Consider the following 23,690-nt stretch of genomic DNA (forward strand, 5'->3'; position numbering starts at 1 on the left):
CTGGAGCACGTGGTCCACACTCAAAGTGTCCAGGGAGCGCGCATCTGAGGGAATGAAGACAGGCCAGCCCAGGGCGCACGGTCAAGGTGGGGCTTCCTGGACGATCTCCTGAGAACTTGGGTGGGGCACTCACACAGAATTTAAAATCAAGATGGCCTCGGGCCATGAGAAGGACACTATACTTCCCTCCTTCACAGCTCTGCCTCATCGGATTCTATATTGGGAATACCCTGAGGACCATCTTCCCCCTTTCTCTAACGCTCTCTGGTTGTCACAATCCTCCCCTCGCTCTTCATTCCTTAGGGGTGGGCAGGCTCCCAGCCTTCTGTTTTTCCTTGGGTCTTCTCACCCTACCTTGCCCATTCTTACCCTCAGGGATTGTTCCTGAGCACTGAACCAACCAGGGCTTGGAAGAGCTCCTTCTCCCCACCCATGGAGGGGCCCACCAGTGCCTGCTTCCCAGCCCATGGTCACTGAGAACCCCACGTGACCGTCTGAGGCAAAAGTTTCCTGCCCCCAAGGGAATGCTGTGTCAGTGCCCAGGCAAGCCCCAGAGCTGACATCTCCCTGCCCAGCCATGGGCCCCAACCTGCTCCTGCTGCTGTTCCTGGGACTAGCAGGTAAGCTTCAGAAGGAGCTGCACTCTGGGTCCCCACATACCCCACTCCACGCCCAGGAATAACGGGCATTACCATGGCAACAATAACATGTAGGCCCACAAGGTGGACCTCTAGATCCCTGTGCCCCTATGCAGTGGGTGGGCCAGGAGGTGCCCTGTCCAACATCCCTGCAACTTTCCTTCCCTAGGCCAGGGCTCGGCTGGCAGCCTCCCTGAGGTGCTGCAGGCGCCTGTGGGGAGCTCCATCCTGGTGCAGTGCCACTACCGACTCCAGGATGTCAAGGCTCGAAAGGTGTGGTGCCGGTTCCTGCCAGAGGGATGCCAGCCCTTGGTGTCGTCAGCTGTGGATCGCAGGGCCCCAGCCAGCAGCCGCATATTTCTCACTGACCTGGGGGGTGGCCTGCTCCAGGTGGAGATGGTTACCCTACAGGAGGAGGATGCCGGAGAGTACGGCTGTGTGGTAGAGGGAATCTCAGGGCCCCAGACTGTGCACAGAATCAGTCTGGATGTGCTCCCTGCAGGTGAGTTATCCCAGCCTGGCCACCACTGCTCTAACCTGCCTTCCTGCCCCACCAGCTGCTCTTGGGTCCTTGGTGGGTAGGGGCCCTTGTGGGGGAGGAATTGGGAGCAGATATCCTTTTGACAGCTCTGCAGGGAACGGAAACCAAACTGGGTGAGAAGTCTGAGATAAACCAGCCACACAGCAGTCCCCTTTCCCCTCCCGCACAAGTGGGTCTCCCCACAGGAAGGCAAATTCTCTTTCCCCACTCAGGGCCTTGGCCTCCTTGTCCAGCATTTTCAACATACTTGATGCTATTATTTTGCTTAGAAATGTTTTAAACAAAGTTTTAATTCAGACATATCAACTGGAATTAAGTTTTTTACATCTTCCAGGTTTTTATGGCTGTAATAACAAGTCTGATGGCTTAAAAACTATTGAATTTATATCTTATTTAATTTTATAGGTCTTCACTGAGCATCTAGTATGTGCCTCACCTACAGGCAGGGTACATTCAATGCCTGAATTCCTTCAACTCATTCAGTTTTACAAACAGAAAATAGTGTCAGCAACAGTTAATATTATAGGGTTGAGAACAGTTAATATTCTCAACCCTATTTTCAGTATAGAAACTATGTTCACAGGTTTCATTTTCACAGGCTATAACTTTCTCATGTCTAAGTATTTATTGAAAGTACATTTTAAAGTAGTAAATTTTCCCCATAAACATAGGATATTGTAAAAAAAAGAAGTGCTCTGTCGGGAACACAGTCAGCTACCTGAGGAAGCAGAAACTGTCCTACCTTGCACTTGTGGATGCTGACATTGTTTTCATTTTCAGGTCTTCCTTTTTCAAGTAATTTGTGCCAAATGCCCAAAATAATGAAATTAAGAAAGGCATTTTTCCTTCTCTCAGTTTTTTCTCCATCTTTTAATTACGAGGATGGACTAAGCTCTCATTAGAATCCCTCTTGAGTCCACAATTATTATTTATATTATAAATATACTTCTGTTAACCCTAGTCATCCTTTGTTCTCCTTCTTCCTTGACACTAAGGTTTAGTAACTCAAGATTACAACTCCCTAAATGGCAAGCTGTGACAAGACAATGCACTGGGAATACGTGGCAGGGAGACAGGTGCCTGAAGTGGGGCAGGTGCTGAGGACCCCAACAGCTGTAGAGAATGGATGTTCAGGCAGGCAGGTAGAGCACAGTATCTAGGGAGGATGTGGGTGATTTAAAAAACTCCAGGAGATCAGGACATATGCAGCAAGATTGGGGCCATAGCGTCTCCAGTTCCTGGATTGGAATGGGTTGGGTAGTGGGAATGGTGAATCTCTGAGAACATGGCAAGCCTCTCCTCTCAGAGGGTCTAGAAGGACTGCCCGGGTTCCCAAGGCAGATCCTCAGGCCCAGAGAAACCAACCCTGAGTCCCACAGACAGAAGTTAAGCATGTTGTTGGGATGACAGAAACCTTGTCACAAAACTAAGTCTCAGGGTCCAAGCAAGGCTCTCAGCAAGGATCAGCTGGCATTGTGTCACATCAGGGCTGACCCTAAGTTCCTTAGCTCCTGAGCGCAGAGCTTGGGGTGGGGCTCAGCCAGCCTGCAGGGGCGGTCACAGGGTTGCAGGTATGTGGGGAGGTCTAGCAGGCTGGGCTGAGGCCCCTTTGGAGAACAAGTGATGAGAGCCAGGAGCAAGGTCTGCAATGAGATGAGTGAGGTTGGGTAGGGAGGTGGGCACAGATTACCCAGTAGGGTTTCTGCATAGTCTGAGCAGCCTGGGTACAGGGGGAGCAGGTGGAGAAGAAATGCAGGGGGGGAGGGTTGGGAGCTGGTGGTAAAGGGGAAAGTGAGCATATTCACAACCAGATAAAGACATAAAGAGGCCATTCCCTGACCTCCAGAATGAGAGGCCCCTAAGGAATATCCCAAGCACCGCTTCTTTGTGTTCCTTACTTGGGACTTCTCCTTCCTCAGCTCTACTCCCCTAGGCCCTTGAACCCTGCCCACAATGGGTATGTTCTCATTAAGTATTTCCTTCTGACTCAGCTCCTGGCCTGAAAGAGAAGGACGAGGAGACCCATCAGGTCGGGAGTCTGGCTGACATCTCCTCTTCAGATCCTGTAGGCAGTGCCAGCCCTTTGGATCCCAGCCGAGATAAGAAGAGGTACTGACAAGAACTGTTATTTGGGTAGCTGGGAAGGGGTGGTGGTGAAGATACGGCTTGTTTAGAGCCCCAGACTAAACTGAAAAGAAACTTTATGATTCTTTCCACTCCTGGGGAATTTCTGACCAGGCAGACAGACAGACAGACAGACAGACTTCCCTCCCAGTTCAGCACTGACCCCTTCATCCCAGATCTCCAGCCAGGATACCCTGATAGTGTCTCTCTCTGCCCTGCCTGAGTCTGTCCTCCTCATTCCATTCCAAAAATCTTTCTCCAACCGTGGCTCACCAAGAACTGCACCTCTGTGCCACTTCTCTAGGATTCCTGGCAAGCAGCTCCGTGCCAGGCTCAGGGCTAAGCTCACCTACTCCTTTGTGTCTCTCAGCAGACCCTTGATTTGGGGTGCTGTGCTCCTGCTGGGCCTGCTGGTGCTGGCGGTGGTGCTGTTTGCTGTGATGGCCAAAAGGAAAGGTACGTAGCTGTCCACCTGCCTATCTCAGAATGGCCCCCTGGTCCTGTATCAGCCAGACTTGAATTCAAGGCTGAGAATCTAGGTCTGCTCCCCCTACAGATGTGCTTCAGTAAGGGTCCCCAGACCCTAGAATTCCCATGGCTGAGGGGTAGAGGAGAGCAAAGAGATTCAGTGGGAGGCGGCCTGGGGAGAAACAGGAATTGGAGAGGGTGAGACAGTGGGATTGGGGACAGGTGACTGGAGGAGGTGGGGGATTTCGGGAGATGGATTGAGTGTTGAGGCAGGTTGAGGGGAGCTGTGGAAGCAGTAAGTGGGTGGGGGGAGAGTTAGGGCTGGCTGGGGGTGGGGGCTGGGGAGATGGAAGGGGAAAACTTTGCTGGTGGGAGTGGGGAAGGTGGAGGCTAGGACAGAGGTTTCCAAAGTTTCTGAAGGGCGTGAGGCGGGCACTGAGTCAGCACAAGAAGCAGACTGTGCTTCTGTCCTCTGTCCTGCCAGGGAACAGGCTTTCTGCCTGTGGACGATTTCAGAGCAGTGGAGTCTCAGGCTCGGTAAGAGATCTCCGCAGGCCCCCAGCCAAATTCCCCAGACCCTCCCTCTGCCACAATCACTGAGAAGTCCCAGGATGATGAGGTGGAGAAAAGACTGTGACCCAGTAGAGGTCCAAACCCTCTTCCCAAACGCTGTAAACTTGGCAACAATGGTCTCCTACCTTCCCACCTTGCTATCCACCTTCCCAGATTTGTAGAGAAACTCGGGGCATGAAAATCTTCAAAGTGAAGCCTTCTTGCCCACTGACATACTCAGGATTGAAGAGACAGATCCAGTCTGGTCCTAGGCTTCCCATCTAAGGGAACTGGGGCAGAGGGAGGCATTTTCTCTTTGCCTGATTTGCCTGCTTTTGTTACAGGCCCCCTCCTCAGTGGTCCACCACATCAGTGACTCTGGACTGGCTGCTGACTTGCCATCGGATGTACCATATGTTAGGCTTGACTCGCCACCTTCCTTTGACAATAACACCTACACCAACCTTCCTCTTGATTCCCTGTCAGGGAAACACCCACCCCCAGCCCCATCCTGTTTGCCCCCTCTGCCTGCTAAGGCTGAGATCTGCTCCAAGCCTGTGACATACGCCACAGTCACCTTCCCTGGAGGGGACAAGAGTGGAGGAGCCTCCTTCGAGCCAGCCCAGGATCCACCTAATAGTGAGATTCCACCCAGCTAAGCTGTTCACCATCCTGTAAACTCACAGAGATCATCCCCAGGGTTCTGTGCAGCCATCCACGCAGTCTGTGCCCTAGATCCTTAGGATATCAGAGCAACTAGGGTCTTTAGGATCTGATCTAGTATCTTGACTTTTCTCACCTGGTAAGTGATACTTGGAATGATTGAGGTGTCTGGGGAAGCCCCCCCCCCCCATGCTAGTTCCTCTGCCATTACACCACAGGGCTAAATAAACTCTACATGATAATATATGAGCTCTTGATGCTTGAGGGGGAAGGAAAGGGCCCAAGTTTGACTTCACATGGCCCAAGAACTGAAAACACTCGTCCAGAGTTTGTGCTGTATGATCTCCTGCCTGTTCTGCTAGCGGGGAAGTGGTTTCCCTCCCTGGTCAGAATACTGCACACAGTTTGAATTAAGGGGCATCAAGAAGACTTCTTCAAAAGTATTTCCTGCCTTTATCAGGATACCTGAAAGTATAGAGTCATTTGCTCGAGTCTAGAAATCTCTTCTGCTTTCTGCTCTATACCTTGTAAACAAGTGACATCTTATGATGTAACAACATATGGTGGGAGAAGGGGGATAATAATTAGTTAAAGGAGATTCAGGAAAGATGGGGTATGAGAGATGAAGTTGAAAAGAAACAGGAGTAAGGTCAGAAACTGAAATAAATACCAAGCTTAATCCTTGGCAGGACAAAGGATTTTCAAGCACCAGGAAATGAAAGAACTTTGCAGACATCAGTTTTACCAGAGCTGGCTCTTTCTCAACTGGGTAATCATCTGGTAGTTCTGTTCCCTTTGGCCTGAACTCTGAGCCTGGGACGAGTCCAGTGGAAAAAGGGCATGGGGGTGAGGGGAGGAAGAATAAATGGTAAGGGTATGGCCATGGTTAAGTGTAAATGAAAGCTAGTCCAGCCTGGGGATAGGAGGCCCTTTAAGGTTTCTGCCATGATTTCTTCTCAACTGTTCAGTTTGAAAATATTTGCCCATACTGAGATGAGAGACTTAAATGGAGAAGATGAGGTGCTCAGGAACCCAGTCTTTTATAATCACGGAGAACTAAGCAAAAAGAGATTTTGGCCATCTGGACCATCTGGAAGGGCCCTAAGCTTGGTCTAGATATCTGAGGAGAAGGAACAGGCAGGGACTGTGTAAGTCTAGCGATGCTATTTTCAGGAAGCTCTGGCAGGATGTTTTGAGCTTCCTCTGATAGAGTCTCAGCCTGTGACAGAACCTAAATTTACTCTGTCCCTTAGGGAGGCAGGAGCTGCCCACCAATCAACTAAGCCCTCATTTCCCCTGGCTAAGATGACTGGGGACTTGCCTGGTGGGAAGGCAAGGTTGGGGGTGGGGAGGGCAGGAGAATGTGGGGGAAGGGCAGACTAGGTCTAAAAAGCACCCCTCTGGGAGAAACTTAACCTGGTCTGAATGTAGTTTGAACTTTTTAGAACGTGAGAGAAGTAAAGGTATATTTTAACAATACAAAAGAAAATACTAAGATAATCAATTGGCTGGAAGAGAAGAGGGAAGGAGAAATATATTAATTCCATCATTGCTTTGGTTGGTATTCATAGACTTCCAACCAGAGTCATAGGTATAAAAGTAACTGCTAAGATGAAAATACTAAACTAAATTTCATTATAAGAAACACAAAAACAAAGCAAAGAAAATGCAGGTGACATGGTGAGGTGACTGCTTCATATCAGAACCTTTGGAATTCAGTTAAAGAAGTTCTCAGAGGAAAATTCACACCCTTAACAAGAATTAAGCATCTAACTCAAATAGCTAATTTTAAAGGAGAAAAATGACATAACTAATACATAAATAAAAGAGCTTATTCTCTGAAGTAAAATGAAATAAAGTGTTAGCTAACTTTACTCAAGAAGATGGATGAAATAAATGACAAGGGGAAAATCATCACAGATATAAACACAAGGAAAAAAAATAACAAGAGTATTTTGCGCGGGTGGTGGTGGTAGAGTGGGAATGACTCTAAAGGGGCCTGAAAGAACTTTTGGGGGTGATTCAATGTTCTCTATCATGTTTGTGGTAGTGGTTACATGGGTTACATTTGTCAAAACTCATCATTTAAATAGGTGTACTTTACTGCATGTAAATTATATTTTGATAAAATTTATTTTAAAAAATACTTGAAAGGTCATTGGGGAATAGTTAAAATAATCTTAGAGGAAAAAAATCTTTAAAGTATTACACAAAACTCAGCAGCCATAAAAGAATTCATAGATACATTAAACCTGACACATTAGGATAAATTAAGAAAAGACTGATACTTTTCCCTTTATGACAAAAACACCATAAACGAAAGTCAAAACACAAAATGAAGAAAAATTTTGCAGCTCATACAAAGGCAGATGGCTCATTTCCCTAACCCCTACAAATCAACTAGAAAACAAATACTTAATAGAATACAGTCACAGAATACATACCTATAGCCCACACAAAAAGAAATATAAACATAATAAAGATGTTTAACTTCATCTAAGGGAAATACAAGTTAAAAGTACATTGAGAGTGATTTTAAAAGAAAGTGGTTAGAGAACTCTGAAAATTCTCTCCTCCATAAAAGAAACAAGAAAACTGGCAAAAATAGAATCAACTTTTTCAGAACTCTGGAAATTAACCAATGGCTTGCATCAATCCAAGGAGTATTTACTCAAGAAAAATGGCTTTCCCCTGCCCCTATTTGATTTAGAAGACAACTTCATTAAGCAATAATTATATGCCTGTGTTGACAGGTACACCATTTATTAAGATGTAACTTCTATGACAATAACAACATGAAGAAGGCGGGAGGGAATGGGGCTATATAGAATCAGTTTTTGTATATTATTGAAATTAAGTTGGTATTAATCTGAACTATATTGTTAACTGTAATCCCTACAACAAGAAAATAACACAAATTATATAGTAAAAGAGATGACAAGGGAATTAAACTTAACTCATTTAATATAACAAAAGACAGTGAAGGAATAGAGGAGAAAAAAAGACATAAGACAAGTAGAAGACAAATAACAAGATGGAAGACATAAATCTTACCTTACCAGTAATTATACTGAATGTAAACAGATTAAACATTCCAATTAAAAGGCAGAGATTGGCAGAATGATTAAAAAACACATGATCCAACTATATGCTGTCTCTAGGAGACAAACTTTGGATTGAAAAACACAAGTTGGCTGAAAGTAAAAGAATGGGAAAACATAAATCATGCAAACTAGCTATAAAACACTGGAGTAGCTATACTAATATCAGACAAAATAGACTTTAGGACAAAGATTGTTACTAGTGATAAAGAAAGGACATTCTATAATGATAAAAGACTCAACCCATTAAGAAGATATAATGATGATAAACATATGGGTACCTAACAACGGAGTTTCAAAATACAGCAAAAACTGATAGAACTGAAGGAGAAATAAACAAAGAGTAACGGTTGTAGACTTCAATATTCCACTTTCAAAAATGATAGGACAAGTAGGTGGAAGATTAGCAAGGAAAGAGTAGACATGAACAACACTATAAACCAACTAGACCTCACAGATACCTATAGAACACTCCACCCAACAACAGCAGAATACACATTCTTCTCAAGCATACATGTAACAGTCTCCAGGACAGACCATATATTTGACCATAATCAAGTCTAAATAAATTTAAAAGGATTGAAATCATACAAAGTATGTTTTCTGACCATAACAGTATGAAATTAGAAGTCAATAACAGAAGTAAAATTTGGAAACTCACAAATATGTGGAAATTAAACAACTCACTCCTAAATAACAAACAGGAAAAAGGAATCTCAAGAGAAATTAGAAATACTTTGAAATGAATGAATATAATTACACAACATACCAAAACTTAGGTGATTCAGCAAAGTCAGTGCTTAGAGGGAAATTTATAGTAGTAAATACCTGTATTTTAAAAAAAAAAGAAGAAAGATCGATCTCAAATTAATAACCTAACTTTCCACCTGAAGAAACTGGGAACAGAAGAGCAAACTAAACTCAAAGCAAGTAGAAGGAAGGAAATAATAAAAATTAGAGCAGAAATAAATGAAATAGAGAAAAGAAAAACAATAGAAAAAAATCAGCAAAACCAAGAGTTGTTCTTTGACCAGATCAACAAAATTTACAAACCTTAGCTAGACTGGACAAGAAACAAAGAGAAGACGACTCAAATTACTAAATCAGGAATAATGAAAGTGGAAGGAGAACTACTGACCTTATGAAATAAAAAGGATTATAAGAAATATTATGAACAACTGTATACCAACAAATTAGATAACTCAGATGAAATGGACAAATTCCTAGAAAGACACAAACTACTGACACTGACTTAGGAAGAAATAGAAAATCTGAATAGACGAATGCCAAGTAAAGAGGTTTAATTAGTAATCAAAAAACTTCCCAAAAGAGAAGCCCATGCCCAGATGGCTTCACTGGTGAGTTCTACCAAATGCTGAAAGAATTTTAAAACCAATCCTTCACAAACTCTTCCAAAAAACAGAAGAGGAAGGAATACTTCCCAACTCATTCTATGAGGCCAGTTTTACTTTGATACAAAAACCAGACAAAGAGATCACAAGAAAACTGCAGATCAACATTCCTTATGAATGTAGATGCAAAAATCTTCAACAAAACACTAGCAAATAGAACCTAGGAACAAACAGAAAGGATTATACACCATGACAAAACGTGATTTATTCTAGGAATGCAAGGTTGGTTCTACATTTGAAAATCAATATGATACACCATATTAACAGAAACCCCCCCCCCCAAACCACATGATCACTTCAACAGGTGACAGAAAAAGCATTTGACAAAACCCAACACTCTATCATGATAAAACACTCAACAAACTAGGAATAGTACGGGATTTCGTCAACCTGATAAAGAGCATCTATAAAAAATTCACAGCTAACATCATACTTAAAGGTAAAAAACTAAAAACTTTTCCCCTACAGTTGAGAACAAGAAAAGCATGTCCACTCTTGTCACTTTTATTCAACATTGTACTGTAGGATCTAGCAAATGCAATTAGGCAAGAAAAAGAAATAAAAGGCATCCAGATTGGAAAGGAAGAAGTAAAATTATCTCTATTCGCAGATAACATGATCTTGTATATAGAAAATACTAAGGAGTGCACCCAAACCAAAAAAACTTAGAGCTAACAAATGAATTCAGCAAAGTTTCAGGATACAAAACCAATATGCAAAAATCAGTTTTATTTCTATACCCCAGCAATGAACAACCCAAAATGAAATTAAGAAAACAATTCCATTTATAATAGTACCAAGAATAATAAAATTATTTAGGTATAAACTTAACAAAAGAGGTGTAGGACTTGTGCATTAAAAACTACAAACATCACTGAAAGAAATTAAAAAAGACCTACATATATGGAAAAGATATGCCACTTTCATGGATCAGAAAACTTAATATTGCTAAGACAGCAATTCTCTGCAAATTGATTTATAGATTCAACATAATCTCTATCAAAATTACAGCTCTCCTTTTTGTGGAAACTGTGGAAACTGACAAGCTGATCTAAAAGTCATATGGAAATGCAAGGGACCCAGAATAGCCAAAACGATCTTGAAAATGAATAATAAAGTTGGAAGACTCACACCTCCTCATTTTAAAACTTACAAAGCTGCAATAATCAGGACTGTGTGTATTGGCATAAGGATAGACATACAGGCCAACGGAATAAAACTGAGAGTTCAGAAATAAACCCATACATCTCATAAAACCATAAATCAACAGGAGTGTTCAGTCATTTAAATGGGGGAAAGAATAGTCTTTTCAATAAGTGGTGCTGAGAAAGTGTATATCCACATGCAAAAGAATGACTTTGGAAACTTACCATTCAATATATGCAAAAATTAACTCAAAATAATCAAAGACCTAAATAAAAGCTAAAACTATAAAACGCTTAGAAGAGAACAGAGAAAAAACATCTTTGTGGCCTAAGATTGGCAATGGTTTCTAAGATATGATACCAAAGCACAAGCAACCAAAAAACAAAAACAAAACAGATAAACTGGACTTCATCAAAACAAAACACTTTTGTGCTGCAAAACAGTACCATCATGAATGTGAAAAGACAATTTATAGAATGAGAGAAAATATTTGTAAATCAAATCTGATAAGGGTCTAGTATCCAGAATATATAAGAAACTCTTCAAGCTCAACAAAAATGCAAATATTCCAACAACAAATGGACAGAGGATTTGAATAGACATTTCTCCAAGAAGATATACAAGTGGCCAATAAGCTCATAAAAAAATGATCAACATCATTAGTCATTAAGGAAATGCTAATCAACACCACAATGAGATACCACTTCACAATCACTAGAATGGCTATAATCAAAAAAACAAATAATAACAATTGTTTGTGAAAAACTGGAATGCTTACACATTGCTGGTGGGAATGTAAATGGTACAGCAACTTTGGAGAACAATTTGACAGTTCCTTAAAGAGCTAAACAGAGAGTTTCTGTATGACCCATTGTCATACAGAAATGGGTATACCATTCCTAGGTATATACTGAAGAGAACTGAAAACATATGTTCATACAAAAACCTGTACACAAATGTTTATCATAGCATTATTCATAATAACCAAAAAGTGGAAACAACCCAAATATCCATTAGCTCATAAATGGATAAACTGTGGCATATACATAAAAAGGAATGTTATTCAGCCACAAAAAGGAATTCTACAACATGGAAGAAACTTGAAAAGATTATGTTAATGGATCTTACCTTATTATATAAGATGGAATCAGTTCATCTCAAAGCCTCCCTGGCCTCCGGTCTAGCTCTGATTCTAATTTCTGCCATAGTTGCATTACCGACTGTTAAGAGTTAAGAAAGATCTAAGTTTCATGCTTTAGAAACACAGGCTTTTATTTTGACAAAGATATAGATAAAGGCTAGCATATTTAATATGTATACTATACAGTATCTTAAAAAGGAGACTTGGGGGCATATCTTTGTATTACATGTAATGAAAGAATCATGGTCCCTTCAGATGATTTTTGTTTGTTTGTTTTAACATATACATTCTTGAATTTCTTCTTCATCTTTATTCTCCTTAACATCAGCCACTCTGACAAATCCTGAAAATAGGAACATAAAGAATAATACAAACACAAAGAACTTCCTCAGCAATTACAAATTTAACTCATGGCCTGGAGGAGGAGATTTGCTGGGCCCTAAAGCAAGAAACTATATTCTTTCCTCTCTTTTACTTGCCCATATCTTATCATTTACCTTCACAGACATTACATTGTGGTTTCTAAGGCCTTCTTTCTCCCTTAGTAACCATCCAGCTACTCCAAGGGAACAATCTATTTGTTTAAGCTGGGACCAGGGAGGAACTTCCTATGCCTAAGGGTTATAGATGCTGAAACAAAGGGCCAAGAGAGGCTCTTACACTGTTCAACAATATAAGGGGTCTCTGTCTAGGGTGGGTCCGGCACTGTCAGAGAAGGACAATTACCTCTGGAGCAAGGACTAATCCTAATTATCTGCATGTCCCTTCTTACTTGGAGGTACAGTCTTTGACTGCTTGTGAGTAAGAATCTGAGACTGTTCTTTATGTCTCTCAGACAAGGGTTCCAGGAAGGAATGCTTACTCTGCAAATTTCCTTCAAAGGAGTTATTTTCCTCCAGGAATTCTCCCTCTATCCAAATCCTGGTCAAGCAGGTGTCAAAAGGTCTGATGACGTTAGTCAAGGACATGGACTCTCTCTTTCCACATCTCATTACAGAGGCTTTAAGCTCAGAGACCCACTGGTGATAGACAGGGCAGGTCACACATCGAGAGAAGAACTCCTTAAAGTACTGAAAGGAAGCGAAGGTCCATTAGCTCAGGGATTAGTACCTTCTTTCCTCCACTCCACTCCATCAGAACTTACAGCAGTCCCCACTCAGCATACTCACTCAGGGCTGGGGTAACAGAAAGGAGTAAAGTAGGCCCAGATGGTAAAGTAGGCCCAGAAAGTCTGTTTTGAGATACAGAGGGACTGGAATGTTTTAGACTCAGAAGGCAGGGATGCAGGGAGATGTGTCAAACTCAGAAGGCAGGGATGCAGGGAGGACAGTATAGACTGAGCCAGAGTGGTCCACTGAGAAGGGCTAAGTGTTAACATTTTAATGGTACTGGGTAGTAGCTGTGCAAATCCAGAAAGTTAAGGAATCCAGTCCTGACCATGCAAGAATATCTGGGAGGATACATGAGGTAGGTGGAAAGACTTTCTAGGCAGAGTAAAAAAAGGGTTCAAGGGGGAAAAAGAGACAGAGGCAGCAAGGAGAAGAGTAAGGGAGAGATGCAGGTGGCAGAAAGAGTACCATAACTTAGGTGTTAGTTGAGGGGTAATGGAGACAGGTACCTTGAGGGTTTGGCGGGGAGTCTCTGAGGCAGTATGTGCGAAGACACCCTCTGGCATCTTCTGTAACATTAGCACATGGCACTCTAGGAATCGGACAAAGCCATGTGAACCAAACAGTGAGGCATTGGTTCTTTTCACCAACTGGTGAGCCTTGGAGAAGTGGTGCTCAAATAGCTTCCACTGTGAGTCCTGGGCAAACCTGAAAGGGAAGAATCACAGCTCTCAGCTCTCTCCCCTGCTTACCAACCATGGCTCTCTCATAGAACTGTCACTTTTTAAGGCTCTAAGATCTCCTGGACAGTCAGAATTGTGATTCTGGTAAGTGGCCAAGGCTACTAACTCATATGTAAGGAGACTTAAAAGGAAACCAATGATATTCAGTCTTGCCATGGGTTATCTTGCACTTAAATGTAACTCTAAACCGAACCCTTAATCTATAAGCCCAAACCTGTTAAGGGACAAGAAGAACCCTACAAATAAGATGGGGGGTAAATGGGAGGTGGTCTTTAGAAGTGGGTTGGATGAGAGAAGCCGCCACAATGAGAAGCCCACACACTGCAATGAAGAGTAGCCCCACTCGGTGCAACTAGAGAAAGCCCGCATGCAGCAACGAAGACCCAACACAGCCAAAAACAAATAAAAAAAATAAATAAATGTATTAAAAAAAAACAAAAACAAAGAAGTGGGTTGGAGATGTGGAACAGTCCTGCCTGGAAGGGCAAAAGGCAATAGTTTCAATGAGTTCATGGTGTCTTCAAATTTCTACCCTTTCCCACAGCCCTGAGTAACATGCTGGTACCCCACATTACCACATGGCCAGAGAGGAGTGGACCCCCAGCATGACATTGCTCTGAGAATTTAGAATGCAGCTGTGCTCGTAATGTTGAATGAAATGCAGACATTCCCCAAAGGGCCGACACAGCCATCCTGTGGAGAGAGAAAGTAACCAGGTTAGTATAAGTTGTCCACGTAGGAAGTGGTATAGAAGGTGTGTGGTACAGGGGAGGAGACAGCACCTGAAAGGCAGACATCCCTGAATCACAACGTGGTTCCTAGACCTTAAGGAACCAGAGGCCAGGAGCAGAGGCTATGCCTAAGGGACGGGCTCATGACTGCCTATGTTCCAAACCCAGGGCCCCACCTGAGGTCTGAATCCCTCAGGAGTACAGCAGAGCCCGGCACAAATTTACCTTTTCCATAGAGCAGCAGATCTAAGCAAGCAGAATAGAAGCAGGCCAGGCCAAGGACATCATGACCCTGGGAAATGAGCACCCACTGACTCTCCAGCACATGGACACACAGATCAAATCTGCCGAGAGACAGAGCCACTGGGACCAGCTAGAGAATGGGGAGGACGGTATAGGAGAGGAGGGGATCTTACACCTTCAAAGCAGCCTAATATCCCCTAAATCTCCTCTCCATAACTCTATTTATAGAGAGAGCATCTGTGCCTGGGATCAGACCTGTCTCTAAGGCAAAGGAAGTGGGAAAATGACTCTGAGACAATTTCCAGGGTCTTGATCAATTACCTACCTCCCTGCAGAAAAATGGGGGAAAAAAGGAATATTTGGTAGCTCAGACTCTGCATTTCTACTCCTGACCCCTCAAACTTAAGACAATGCTTCCTGGAGTGACTAGAGAAGGGACAGTCCTGGCTGTGGAGAGGGAACAGTTTCTCCCTCTCCACTCTAAGCTTCTCTGGAAGATCATACCCTCCCTTCTAAGGCAACAAATACAAAGGACAGAAAATGATCTTAATACTTTTTCTTCAGAAATGCAGATCTGAAGAGAACTGAGAGAACCAGATTCTCCAGAGCTGGTTTCTTGAGGTGTCTGCATATCTCACGAGCTTGAAAACCTAAGGAGGTTAAAGAGCATCATGTGAGGTCTAGAGGTGAACCTGGCCTCTCTAAAAGCCCTAGGCCCACCAGCGTCAGGCCCCATTACCCAGCCTGATGGAGAAGTCAAGATGGCCGAGGCAGAGCTTGGTGTAGGCCAAGGCCTGCATGAGCTGGGCTGTGGCCAACAATCCCTCCCTGGAGAACCAACACAGGCTGTTGTTCTGAATGGCCATCTGCTCACAATGCAGCCACTTCTCCTTGTCACCCATGTTCTGGGAGAACTGGGAGAGGGCCACGTAGGTAGAGACAACCTGCAGGGCAACGAACATGGGGTAAATATTCTGGCTGTACAGTCAGGCTGCATGCATCTCCATCTCGTCCTTTTCCTGCATAAGAGCCCCCTGCATGCTTTGCTGCTCACTCAGTCAGCACTCCTGGGGGCCCCACCACTCACCTCAACTCCAGCTATGAAAACACACTCCTTCTCACCCCTACACTTCTAATCTGGCCATTCTTACTGCCTGTTCTTGAAACAAACCACTTTCTCCATCTGCACCTCTTGTTTCTCCCCAATCCGAGACTTTCCCCTTCAAAACGCTGGCCAAACTGCACCTCTTCTATGTTTTCTCTAATTAAGTCCTCTGATTCTTGCCCCTTAGAACTCTTCAGAACTGCTGCCTAGATCTCTGTTATCAGTTGCGTGCACATTTGACATCATTGATGACACTCTTGAAACACCGTGTTCGTTAGGTTTCCAATAGAATAATCTTATTAAAATATAAGCAGACTCGGTTACTCCACTTCTAAGAAGCCACTAACAGCTTCCCACCTTCTTTAGGGTAAAAGCCAAAACCCCTACAGTGGCCTACAAGGCCGGCACCATCTCCCATCCCCCTCCCTAGACTCTCTGACTCATCTCCTGGTTCTTCCACCTCTCCTCCCTCCCCTCTAGTCACACTGTTCCTCAAACACAGAGGGCATGCGTTGTGCATTCGTTATGCCCTCTTCCTCTCCACTCTTCTCCCAGATAGCCATGTGGCTTACTTTCTCATCTCCTTCAGATAGTTGCCCACAAGCCAACTGCTCAGTAAGGCTTTCCCTACCATCTTATTAAAATTGCATCCCCCCCCCGCCCCACCCCGCACCCAGTTCCCAAAACTCCATGTCCTCTGGTCTTCATGTAATTTTTCTTCATTGTATTTATTATCACCTAACATACGACATATTTCACTTATCTGTTTCCCTGGAACCAAGATCAGTGCCTAGCACAGAATAGGTGTTCGTCAAATATTTGTTGAGCAGATGGATAAAAGAGAGATATAGACAGATGGACACTAAAATTAGGAAGCCTTTCTTCTTTTTTCCTAAGTGAGCAATTCTGATCCTTTTTTTAGACCACTGGATTTGAGAATCTGATGAAAGCTATGATCCCTTCCCTACTTCCTATCACTCCCCAAATGCTCTTTTGAACATACACACAAAAGTCAACATTCAGTTCAGAGAGTTCACAGATAGCTTCGTACCTGGAAGCCCATCTATAAACTGCAAATTGAGAACCCTGCTCAAACACAAGATCAGTGGTGTCCCGTTAAGTCTGGGTTACCGTGGAACCACACTTAACCAGGGACTTGGCAGGGTCTCTCCCCCTAGCATTTTAAGTTTCTGAGTGAGGACATAGGTAAACCAAGGGTGGCTTACCTGGGCTTCACTGGCAGACTCCTTGGCTGAATTCTCCTGCATAAGAGTGGCCAGGCAGGCAAACCTGCGGCTGCTGGCCGTGGCCTCCAGGTTGTAGAGCTGCCAGAGCAGGGAGAGGCATTGCACCTGCTGCTGCAGGATTGCCAGCTTCTTCTTACTGGTGTGAAGAAAAGGGTGGTTAGCATGCCCTTATTCTTCACCAGTGTCCGCTATCCTTCCCCACAAGAAATCTGAGTCTACTCACCCAGACTTTCAGACTCAGAAAGGTTCCTGGGATCCCACTACTTCTAACCCAATATGCCTTTTAAATTCATCCCTCTCAACCAGAAAAAAAAGTTTTCAGAGACGTTTTTTAAAAAAGGTTTCATTCTTTGAATTGCTCTTTTGGTTGAATACATTTCCTATAAATTATTATAGCTCAATAACCAGGTAGCAACTTAGTATTATGTGTATATATATCAGAGAAATAATATTGATATTAAATTGCCACATATGTGTATGTGTACACACAATACACATATATGTATCTTTATTTGAAAGAGACAGGATAATACCATACTCCAAAAACGAAAGAAGTCCTCATTCAGCTCCACTGAATTGGCTGTAAAAAGAGCAGTCTTTATAGTCAAATAGGCAAAACCCCAGGCTGGGTCCTAGTTTACTTCTCTGTGGCCCTAAATGGAAACAGGACAAGTTGGCTAGGCTTCTCACTTCTCACTAGGATTGTCTGAGGGCTGGCTCAGGGAACAGGAACGCCAGCATTTCTCTAGGAATGTTTGGAAAATGACACCAAACCAGGTCCAAGGGAAATTCCTTTTCAGCAGACGAAGGGCTTGCCTAGCCAATTTTTTGGCCAAGGTGATCTGTCCCATGTTGAAACAGACCTGGAGACGGTAAAATGAGAAACAGTAATGTAAATGTGGGAAGATTATTAAGGACAAGGTTCTGCATATAACACACTGGCTTTTATTTTGGAATGTGTACTTGGGGCCCTTGAGGTACTAGAGTGAGCTGAGTTGCAGCAGAGCCTGGCCACACTACCAGGCACCAGTAGGGCCACGAGCCAAGTAAAGGAGTGAGAAAACAGAATTACGGAGAAAGCACTCTCCTTTCTCATCTCCCACACATTTGCCAGTGAGTAGTAGAGGAAGGCTGTGATTTAGAAAGTGATGCTGCTAGACTCAGATGGGATTATCATTTGGGCAGAAACTGAGATGCTTCAGATGCCATGGAAAGCATCTGAGATATCACCAAATCCCGTATCCCTCTTCATAAACAAGTTGTACCACCATAGTGCATTTGAGGGTAGGATCTGAGGAACTACCTTGAGGTTATCATATACCTGCCTGTTCTATGGCTAAATCCTCCAAGAAAATGATAAAGTCTATGGTAATTTCTGAACAAGCTTAGGAAGACTGCACAATAATTCTTTCTTTTAAAGGGAAAGAAATAATTATTTAACTTTGCTCCAAAGACCTTTTGGTTGAAACACAAATAATGCAATACCTTGGACAACTCTAATATTCCCTTTGGTATTCAAAGGCATTTATACACATTAGGTTTACTCTCCTAATCAAGGTATCTTAAGGTTCACACTGAAACTAGTTTTTATTTATGTATTTTATTTGAAAGCTCGGCTCTCTAACAAAACATCCCCCATGGTTTTATGAAGTCATCATTTATAACTTGATAAATAATCATTCCAACATACTTTGTTCTGTTCGATTTAACAGTAATGAGGCCGGGAGAAGTTGCTGTTATGAGTTATTCATCCAGAATAAGTAAGTTTACCCCTATTTGTCCTTTGAAAATGGAATGTCTCATGGCATGCTTTCCCCAGAGTTCCTATTTGATATACAAATCTCATTCCCTGGGGAAATTTGTTATAAATGATATAGAATGATCTACAAGGTATATTTATTTATTTATTTTAAAACAAGATGTGGAATGGAGTATAGTGAGCTCCTATTTGTATATAACAAAGGAAGGGGAAAGATTATATACATTTATGTGTGCTGAGCCCCTCTGGTAGAATACATAAAGAGAGGACACAGTGGCTCAGTGGTAGGATTGTGGGGAGAGACTTTGAAATGTATGTTCTTTTCTTCCTTCTAGCTTTATTGAGATATATTTGACATATAACATTGTGTAACTTTAAGGTGTACAATGGGATGATTTTTTTAATTGAGGGATAACTGACATACAACATTGTGTTAGTTTTAGGTGTATAACATAATGATTCAATATATGTATATACTGGAAAATGATCACTACAGTAAGTTTGATTAACATCCATCACCACATATAGTTACAATTTTTTTTCTTGTGATGAGAACTTTTAAGGTCTACTCTCTTAGTAAATTTCAAATATACAACACAGTATTGTTAACTACCGTCCCATGCTGTGCATCACATCCTCAGAACTTATACCTTTTGACTACCTTCACCCATTTTGTTCACCCCCGCATCCCCCTGAATTAGTTTATATACACTCCAGTGAGCAAAGGACATGACAGGCAATTCACAGAAATAAATGACCAATAAACATTTAAAGAAGACTTATAATATCTGATGCTGGTAAGGATGTGAAGAAGTGAGAAGAACTCAAGTTCATATAATACTGTAGTGGACAATTTGGCATTATATTTATTAATTGTAAAATCATTCATATTGTCTGCCTTAGCATTTCCACTTCTGAAAATTTCTCTTACAGAAACACTCTCACAAGGGAGTAAAGAGATATTTACAAAAATATTCACTGTAGAAATGTTTATAATAACCCCAACTTAGAGACAACCTAAATGTGCATGAAGAAGGAAATGGCTAAGTAAATTTGATATATGGATGTAACGTAGTACTTGGCACCTGTAACTATGATTGGATGTATGTCAATATGCAAATATGTTCAATCTGTATTTTTAAGAATAAAAACCAGATGCAGAAAAAAGACAATGTAGAATTATGATTCTATTTTAAAAATAATGGATAACAATAATGATATGACTATGTGTGTATAGCTGGTGGAATTCACACCAATTATTAACTATGCTGGGCGTGACATGGGATTAGTAAGCGCTCTTTCACCTCCTACATGTATTTCTGTTTTGAATTTGAATCACATTTATAATTGCAGACAAAAAAAGAGATTTTAAAGGAAATAACAGGATATTCCTCAAGGAGAAACAACCCAGACTTCAAGGTTACCCCCTGCCCTCACCTCTGACCGAAGACAGCAGAAAGTGGCCTCCTCAAACTGACAGATCTTCACCTTGCGCTGTTTATAAAACGAGAATGCTGAGGGCTGGCCCAGAAGGCTGCTTGCCTTCCTCAGATAAAGGAAGGCCTCCAAACAAGACAAGGGATGGAGAAACTGGATTAGGATTTAGATGTTGCTAAGCGTGTGACTGGGGCGAGGGCTAGATCAAGGTTATGATGAATTTGAACTGGGGCAGGATTTAGTTAGAAATGGGGAGCTGGACTGTGTGTGTGCAGGAGTTGGGGCAGGGCTGGCAGCACATGGTGCTCCTTCACTCTCACTTCATATTTTCTCCTAGACCCCTTACAGCTCCTCTCTCTCCCACTTTCCTCCACTTTTCATTGCAAGTTACCTGATGGTAAGAAATCCCTATAAAATTCCCCTAGTCATAGGGCTCAGCTCAGGGGCAGAGAGCAGAGCTTGCTCACCATGTAATTATCTGACAGGTCCAAGGAGGCAGCGGCAGCCTCCAGCAGGTAATAAAACGCACAAGTGGTTTCTCCAATGACCAGGCAGTGCTGGGTGAGAGGTGACAGCACTAACTTCAGGACTTCCTTACAGTGGCAGGGCTTCATGGTTAACATGTCTTTCTCAGGGCTGGTCTGAGCCAGTTTCCTGTTCACTTGATCCAGGAACTCTTCCTCTGTTCTTTGTGGAGAGAAGATGAAGAGCTGAGAGTGGCCACCCAGTAGCCACTCTTGCTGAGGCATTACCAGTTCTCAAAGCCACTTTATCCAGGAAGCTTTCCTTTATAATTCATTAATTCTATGTCTATCTTTCTCCTCCATTGCTCCATAGGTTTTGAAAGTCAGGGACCTGGTCTATAATGGCAAAGCCCTATTAGGGAGTTTTAAAAACCTAAAGCCAAAGTACCTCACAAACTAAAGGAAACGACCACACCTGAAGAGTGAACTAACACTGTTACATGCAAACATAAAAATGATACAAAGCAGTAAGTAATAATACCTTTATCTATTAGCACATTTGAACTCCATCATGGCATATTTGAATATTATTTTATACAATACCACCACCTTATCCTACAATAACCCTGCCATTCAGGTAGGCAAAAATTACCTCCCTCTTACAGATGAGGAAACTGAAGCTCAGAGAGGTTAAGTGACTTATGTATGACCTCACAGCTACTGAGCAGAACCAAAACTAGAGTTCACCTTTCTGACTACTAGTCCAATGCACTTTCTACAGGCACCACGAGTTCAAAAGAGGTCTGATCTCTCTGAGATAGAATGATTGAAAAAAGTGGGAACTGAGGAGGGCTTTGAAGGATGGTGACCATTCTGTTAACTGGAAGGATGTGGATGCCACTGAGTATGTTTAAAAGGGAGAACTGTGTGAGCAGAGACACAATAAGTATGGGGGTGATTCATGTAGAACATAGATTTTTGTTTGAAAAATGAAGGAAATCAGGTTGGATAACTATAATAGGAAACGAGAGTGGCTGATGAATTCAAGGTATGAACATGTAAAGTTGTTAAGACAGGCATTAGAAAGCCAGGAGGTACATAGTTATGAAATGTAAAATCATTTTAATATCATCTGGGCTCAAAAGTAATTGAGAAGGCAAATTTATAGCTGAAAACAATCTGCTACATGTACAATACATTTGAGAGCTATTAAATAAAGTTTTTCTTAATCACTAAAAAATAATTTCCCTACAAACAATCAAAAATTGCCTTTCTGATTCTCTGTTAACTTGAATTTTGGGCTGAGTACAAGAGTCACTGCTCCTGGGTGGTCAGATGCCCTCCTTGTCTGCAGGTAAGGTGAGTGCCCTAGTTTAATGGTTATCTGTGTCTCACTTCCTGGCCTCCTCCATGCCCACTCTCAGCATCTCCACCTACCTGCAGTGTTCCCTTGTGAAGGCCTCCTGACTTCTGGGTGATTTTGTCTGGAACTGAAAACTGTCTGTAGGGAGAAAGAGATGATTATCTTTAATTGCCCATATTTGTATTAACTGAGAATATTTAAAATTCCTGACTACCTTTCCACTGCAGCTTAGTTCATGACCTAATTGCCTCCCCCATTATAAAAATGATAAGTTTAAGTTTAAAATTAGCCTTACACACAAGATCAGGGTGCTAATTTTTTCCTTAAATGCAACTATTTGTGATTCAAATAGTAACTCCTTTCGTTCTCAAACTTCCCAAACCAATTCCTAATTCTGTTTGCAAAAGAAATGAATAAAGAATGTGTCCATCTGGTTTGATGACTAATTCTAATAGTAAAAATCCAAGAATATATCTAGATCAGATTTACGACTAGATGGGAGCGAACCACAGATCCTAAGACCTAGTGAAGAAAATCATGAGGGCACAAGATGTCACATCCCACCAGAGTCACAACGACCAGCAGAGATTTTCAGCTTTACCTAGCTGGCCTTAAATAACCTTTATCCTCTAGATTTGCCTTTTTCTCTGCAGCTGTCTTCTGACCAAAAAGAAAAGACTGGGAAGGATGTGGGGATGTTACCTATTTGGGCTCAGGAGCACAGGTGGTGGGATTGAAAAGAAGTCTAAGAGAATAATTATAGGGAGGACTTGTGTTTGTTAAGTAAACACAAGTTTATTATTGATTATTTAATTACGTCACCTGAGGTAAGGTAAAGCAAGGCTAAGGTAACTAAGGAAACTGGAATTTGGCAGCACTACTGCAATGCACAATTCTCAGGGCATCATCATAGCATAGCCCGTGTGAATAACACCCTCTGTTCTACATGGTCATGCACAACAGCCCTGGGTCTGAGAAGCCTACTCAGGGTTCGGATGTGCTGCAAAGGTCTTGGGCCTCTCTCACAGCTAGACTGACCAGGCTGTCGAATCTACAGCTGACAGTGACCTCTCAAAAACGAAAGGCCATATAGGAAATATGAATGATAGTGTGATTTCTTCATAATACCAACCAGGACATTCACTACTACTTTCCTCTTTCCCCTCAGAAAGTACAACAGTGCAAATGACTGTAGAGCTCATCAGCCAGTGACCAATTTCTCCAAGTCACTGGTCCACCTTCGTAGAGTCATAAGAATGTTCTGGCCAGAAGAGGTAGGATCATAGATCAACATCTTCATTTTAGTCTTTTACCACCACCGATTCACCATCTCTCCCATATCCCTCTCCCCTGCTAACATCAACACCAACTTCTCTTTTATCAAAGTAGAAAAAGAGAAGATTTGCCTGGGTCTTGACAGCTGTCTTCAAATATGAAAGAAGGCACAACTCTGAAAAATGAGTGAAAAAGTTGCAGGAAGGCAGAGTTCACCTTGATGAAAGAATCTTTCTAACAGCTACTGAGAATGAAATGGGATGCCCTACAAGGTAAGCTAACTGAAAATGTTAAAACTAAGAGGGTGAACTCTTGGCCCTCAGCAGTGAAATCATGGAGTCCTAACCACTGGACCACAGGGAATTCCCGAGGGTGAACTCTTTATCTGGGATGTGGTAGAGGGCTATAGGCTTTGGGGAACATCTATC

The 23,690-nt window shown here is 42.4% G+C and overlaps 2 protein-coding genes across 7 annotated transcripts in view; one reads left to right on the plus strand and one right to left on the minus strand.

The window, feature by feature from the left end:
* The first annotated feature begins 537 nt into the window (after positions 1-537).
* TREML1 (triggering receptor expressed on myeloid cells like 1) lies at positions 538-5,619 on the plus strand. Of its 3 annotated transcripts, none has more exons than XM_067755831.1 (6): positions 538-620; positions 808-1,140; positions 3,171-3,288; positions 3,677-3,759; positions 4,256-4,308; positions 4,668-5,619. In XM_067755831.1, the coding sequence occupies exons 1-6, from the start codon at positions 578-580 to the stop codon at positions 4,980-4,982; spliced, it is 945 nt and encodes a 314-aa protein (XP_067611932.1). In that variant the 5' UTR covers positions 538-577; the 3' UTR covers positions 4,983-5,619. The 3 variants fall into 3 exon arrangements, with proteins under 3 accessions (XP_067611932.1, XP_067611931.1, XP_067611933.1); XM_067755830.1 differs by having other exon boundaries at positions 3,674-3,759; positions 4,668-5,618; XM_067755832.1 differs by lacking the exon at positions 4,256-4,308 and having other exon boundaries at positions 3,674-3,759; positions 4,668-4,837.
* A 6,272-nt stretch (positions 5,620-11,891) lies between these two features.
* Positions 11,892-23,690, minus strand: part of LOC137232005 (adenylate cyclase type 10-like) — a 38,647-nt gene continuing 26,848 nt past the window's right edge. Inside the window, exons 20-31 of one of the 4 annotated variants that reach the window (XM_067753017.1) lie at positions 22,062-22,125; positions 20,628-20,847; positions 20,161-20,286; positions 17,655-17,827; positions 16,944-17,100; positions 15,352-15,556; positions 15,166-15,262; positions 14,595-14,713; positions 14,214-14,331; positions 13,405-13,603; positions 12,649-12,856; positions 11,892-12,129 (exon numbers count right to left, since the gene is read on the minus strand). In XM_067753017.1, the coding sequence (XP_067609118.1) occupies positions 12,062-12,129; positions 12,649-12,856; positions 13,405-13,603; positions 14,214-14,331; positions 14,595-14,713; positions 15,166-15,262; positions 15,352-15,556; positions 16,944-17,100; positions 17,655-17,827; positions 20,161-20,286; positions 20,628-20,847; positions 22,062-22,125 (1,754 nt within the window). In that variant the 3' untranslated portion in view covers positions 11,892-12,061. The other 3 variants (XM_067753018.1, XM_067753019.1, XM_067753020.1) reach the window with 3 other exon arrangements.

This window comes from Pseudorca crassidens, chromosome 10 (assembly GCF_039906515.1).
Source record: "Pseudorca crassidens isolate mPseCra1 chromosome 10, mPseCra1.hap1, whole genome shotgun sequence".
NCBI lineage: Eukaryota > Metazoa > Chordata > Mammalia > Artiodactyla > Delphinidae > Pseudorca > Pseudorca crassidens.

What these genes read in the sequence shown, in the direction of transcription:
- TREML1 (XM_067755830.1), top strand. Translation starts at nt 578, where the DNA reads ATGGGCCCCAACCTGCTCCTGCTGCTGTTCCTGGGACTAGCAG. An exon ending in TGTGATGGCCAAAAGGAAAG is followed by an intron (nt 3,760 to 4,255) that starts GTACGTAGCTGT and finishes CTGTCCTGCCAG; the next exon opens with GGAACAGGCTTTCTGCCTGT. An exon ending in GCAGTGGAGTCTCAGGCTCG is followed by an intron (nt 4,309 to 4,667) that starts GTAAGAGATCTC and finishes CTTTTGTTACAG; the next exon opens with GCCCCCTCCTCAGTGGTCCA.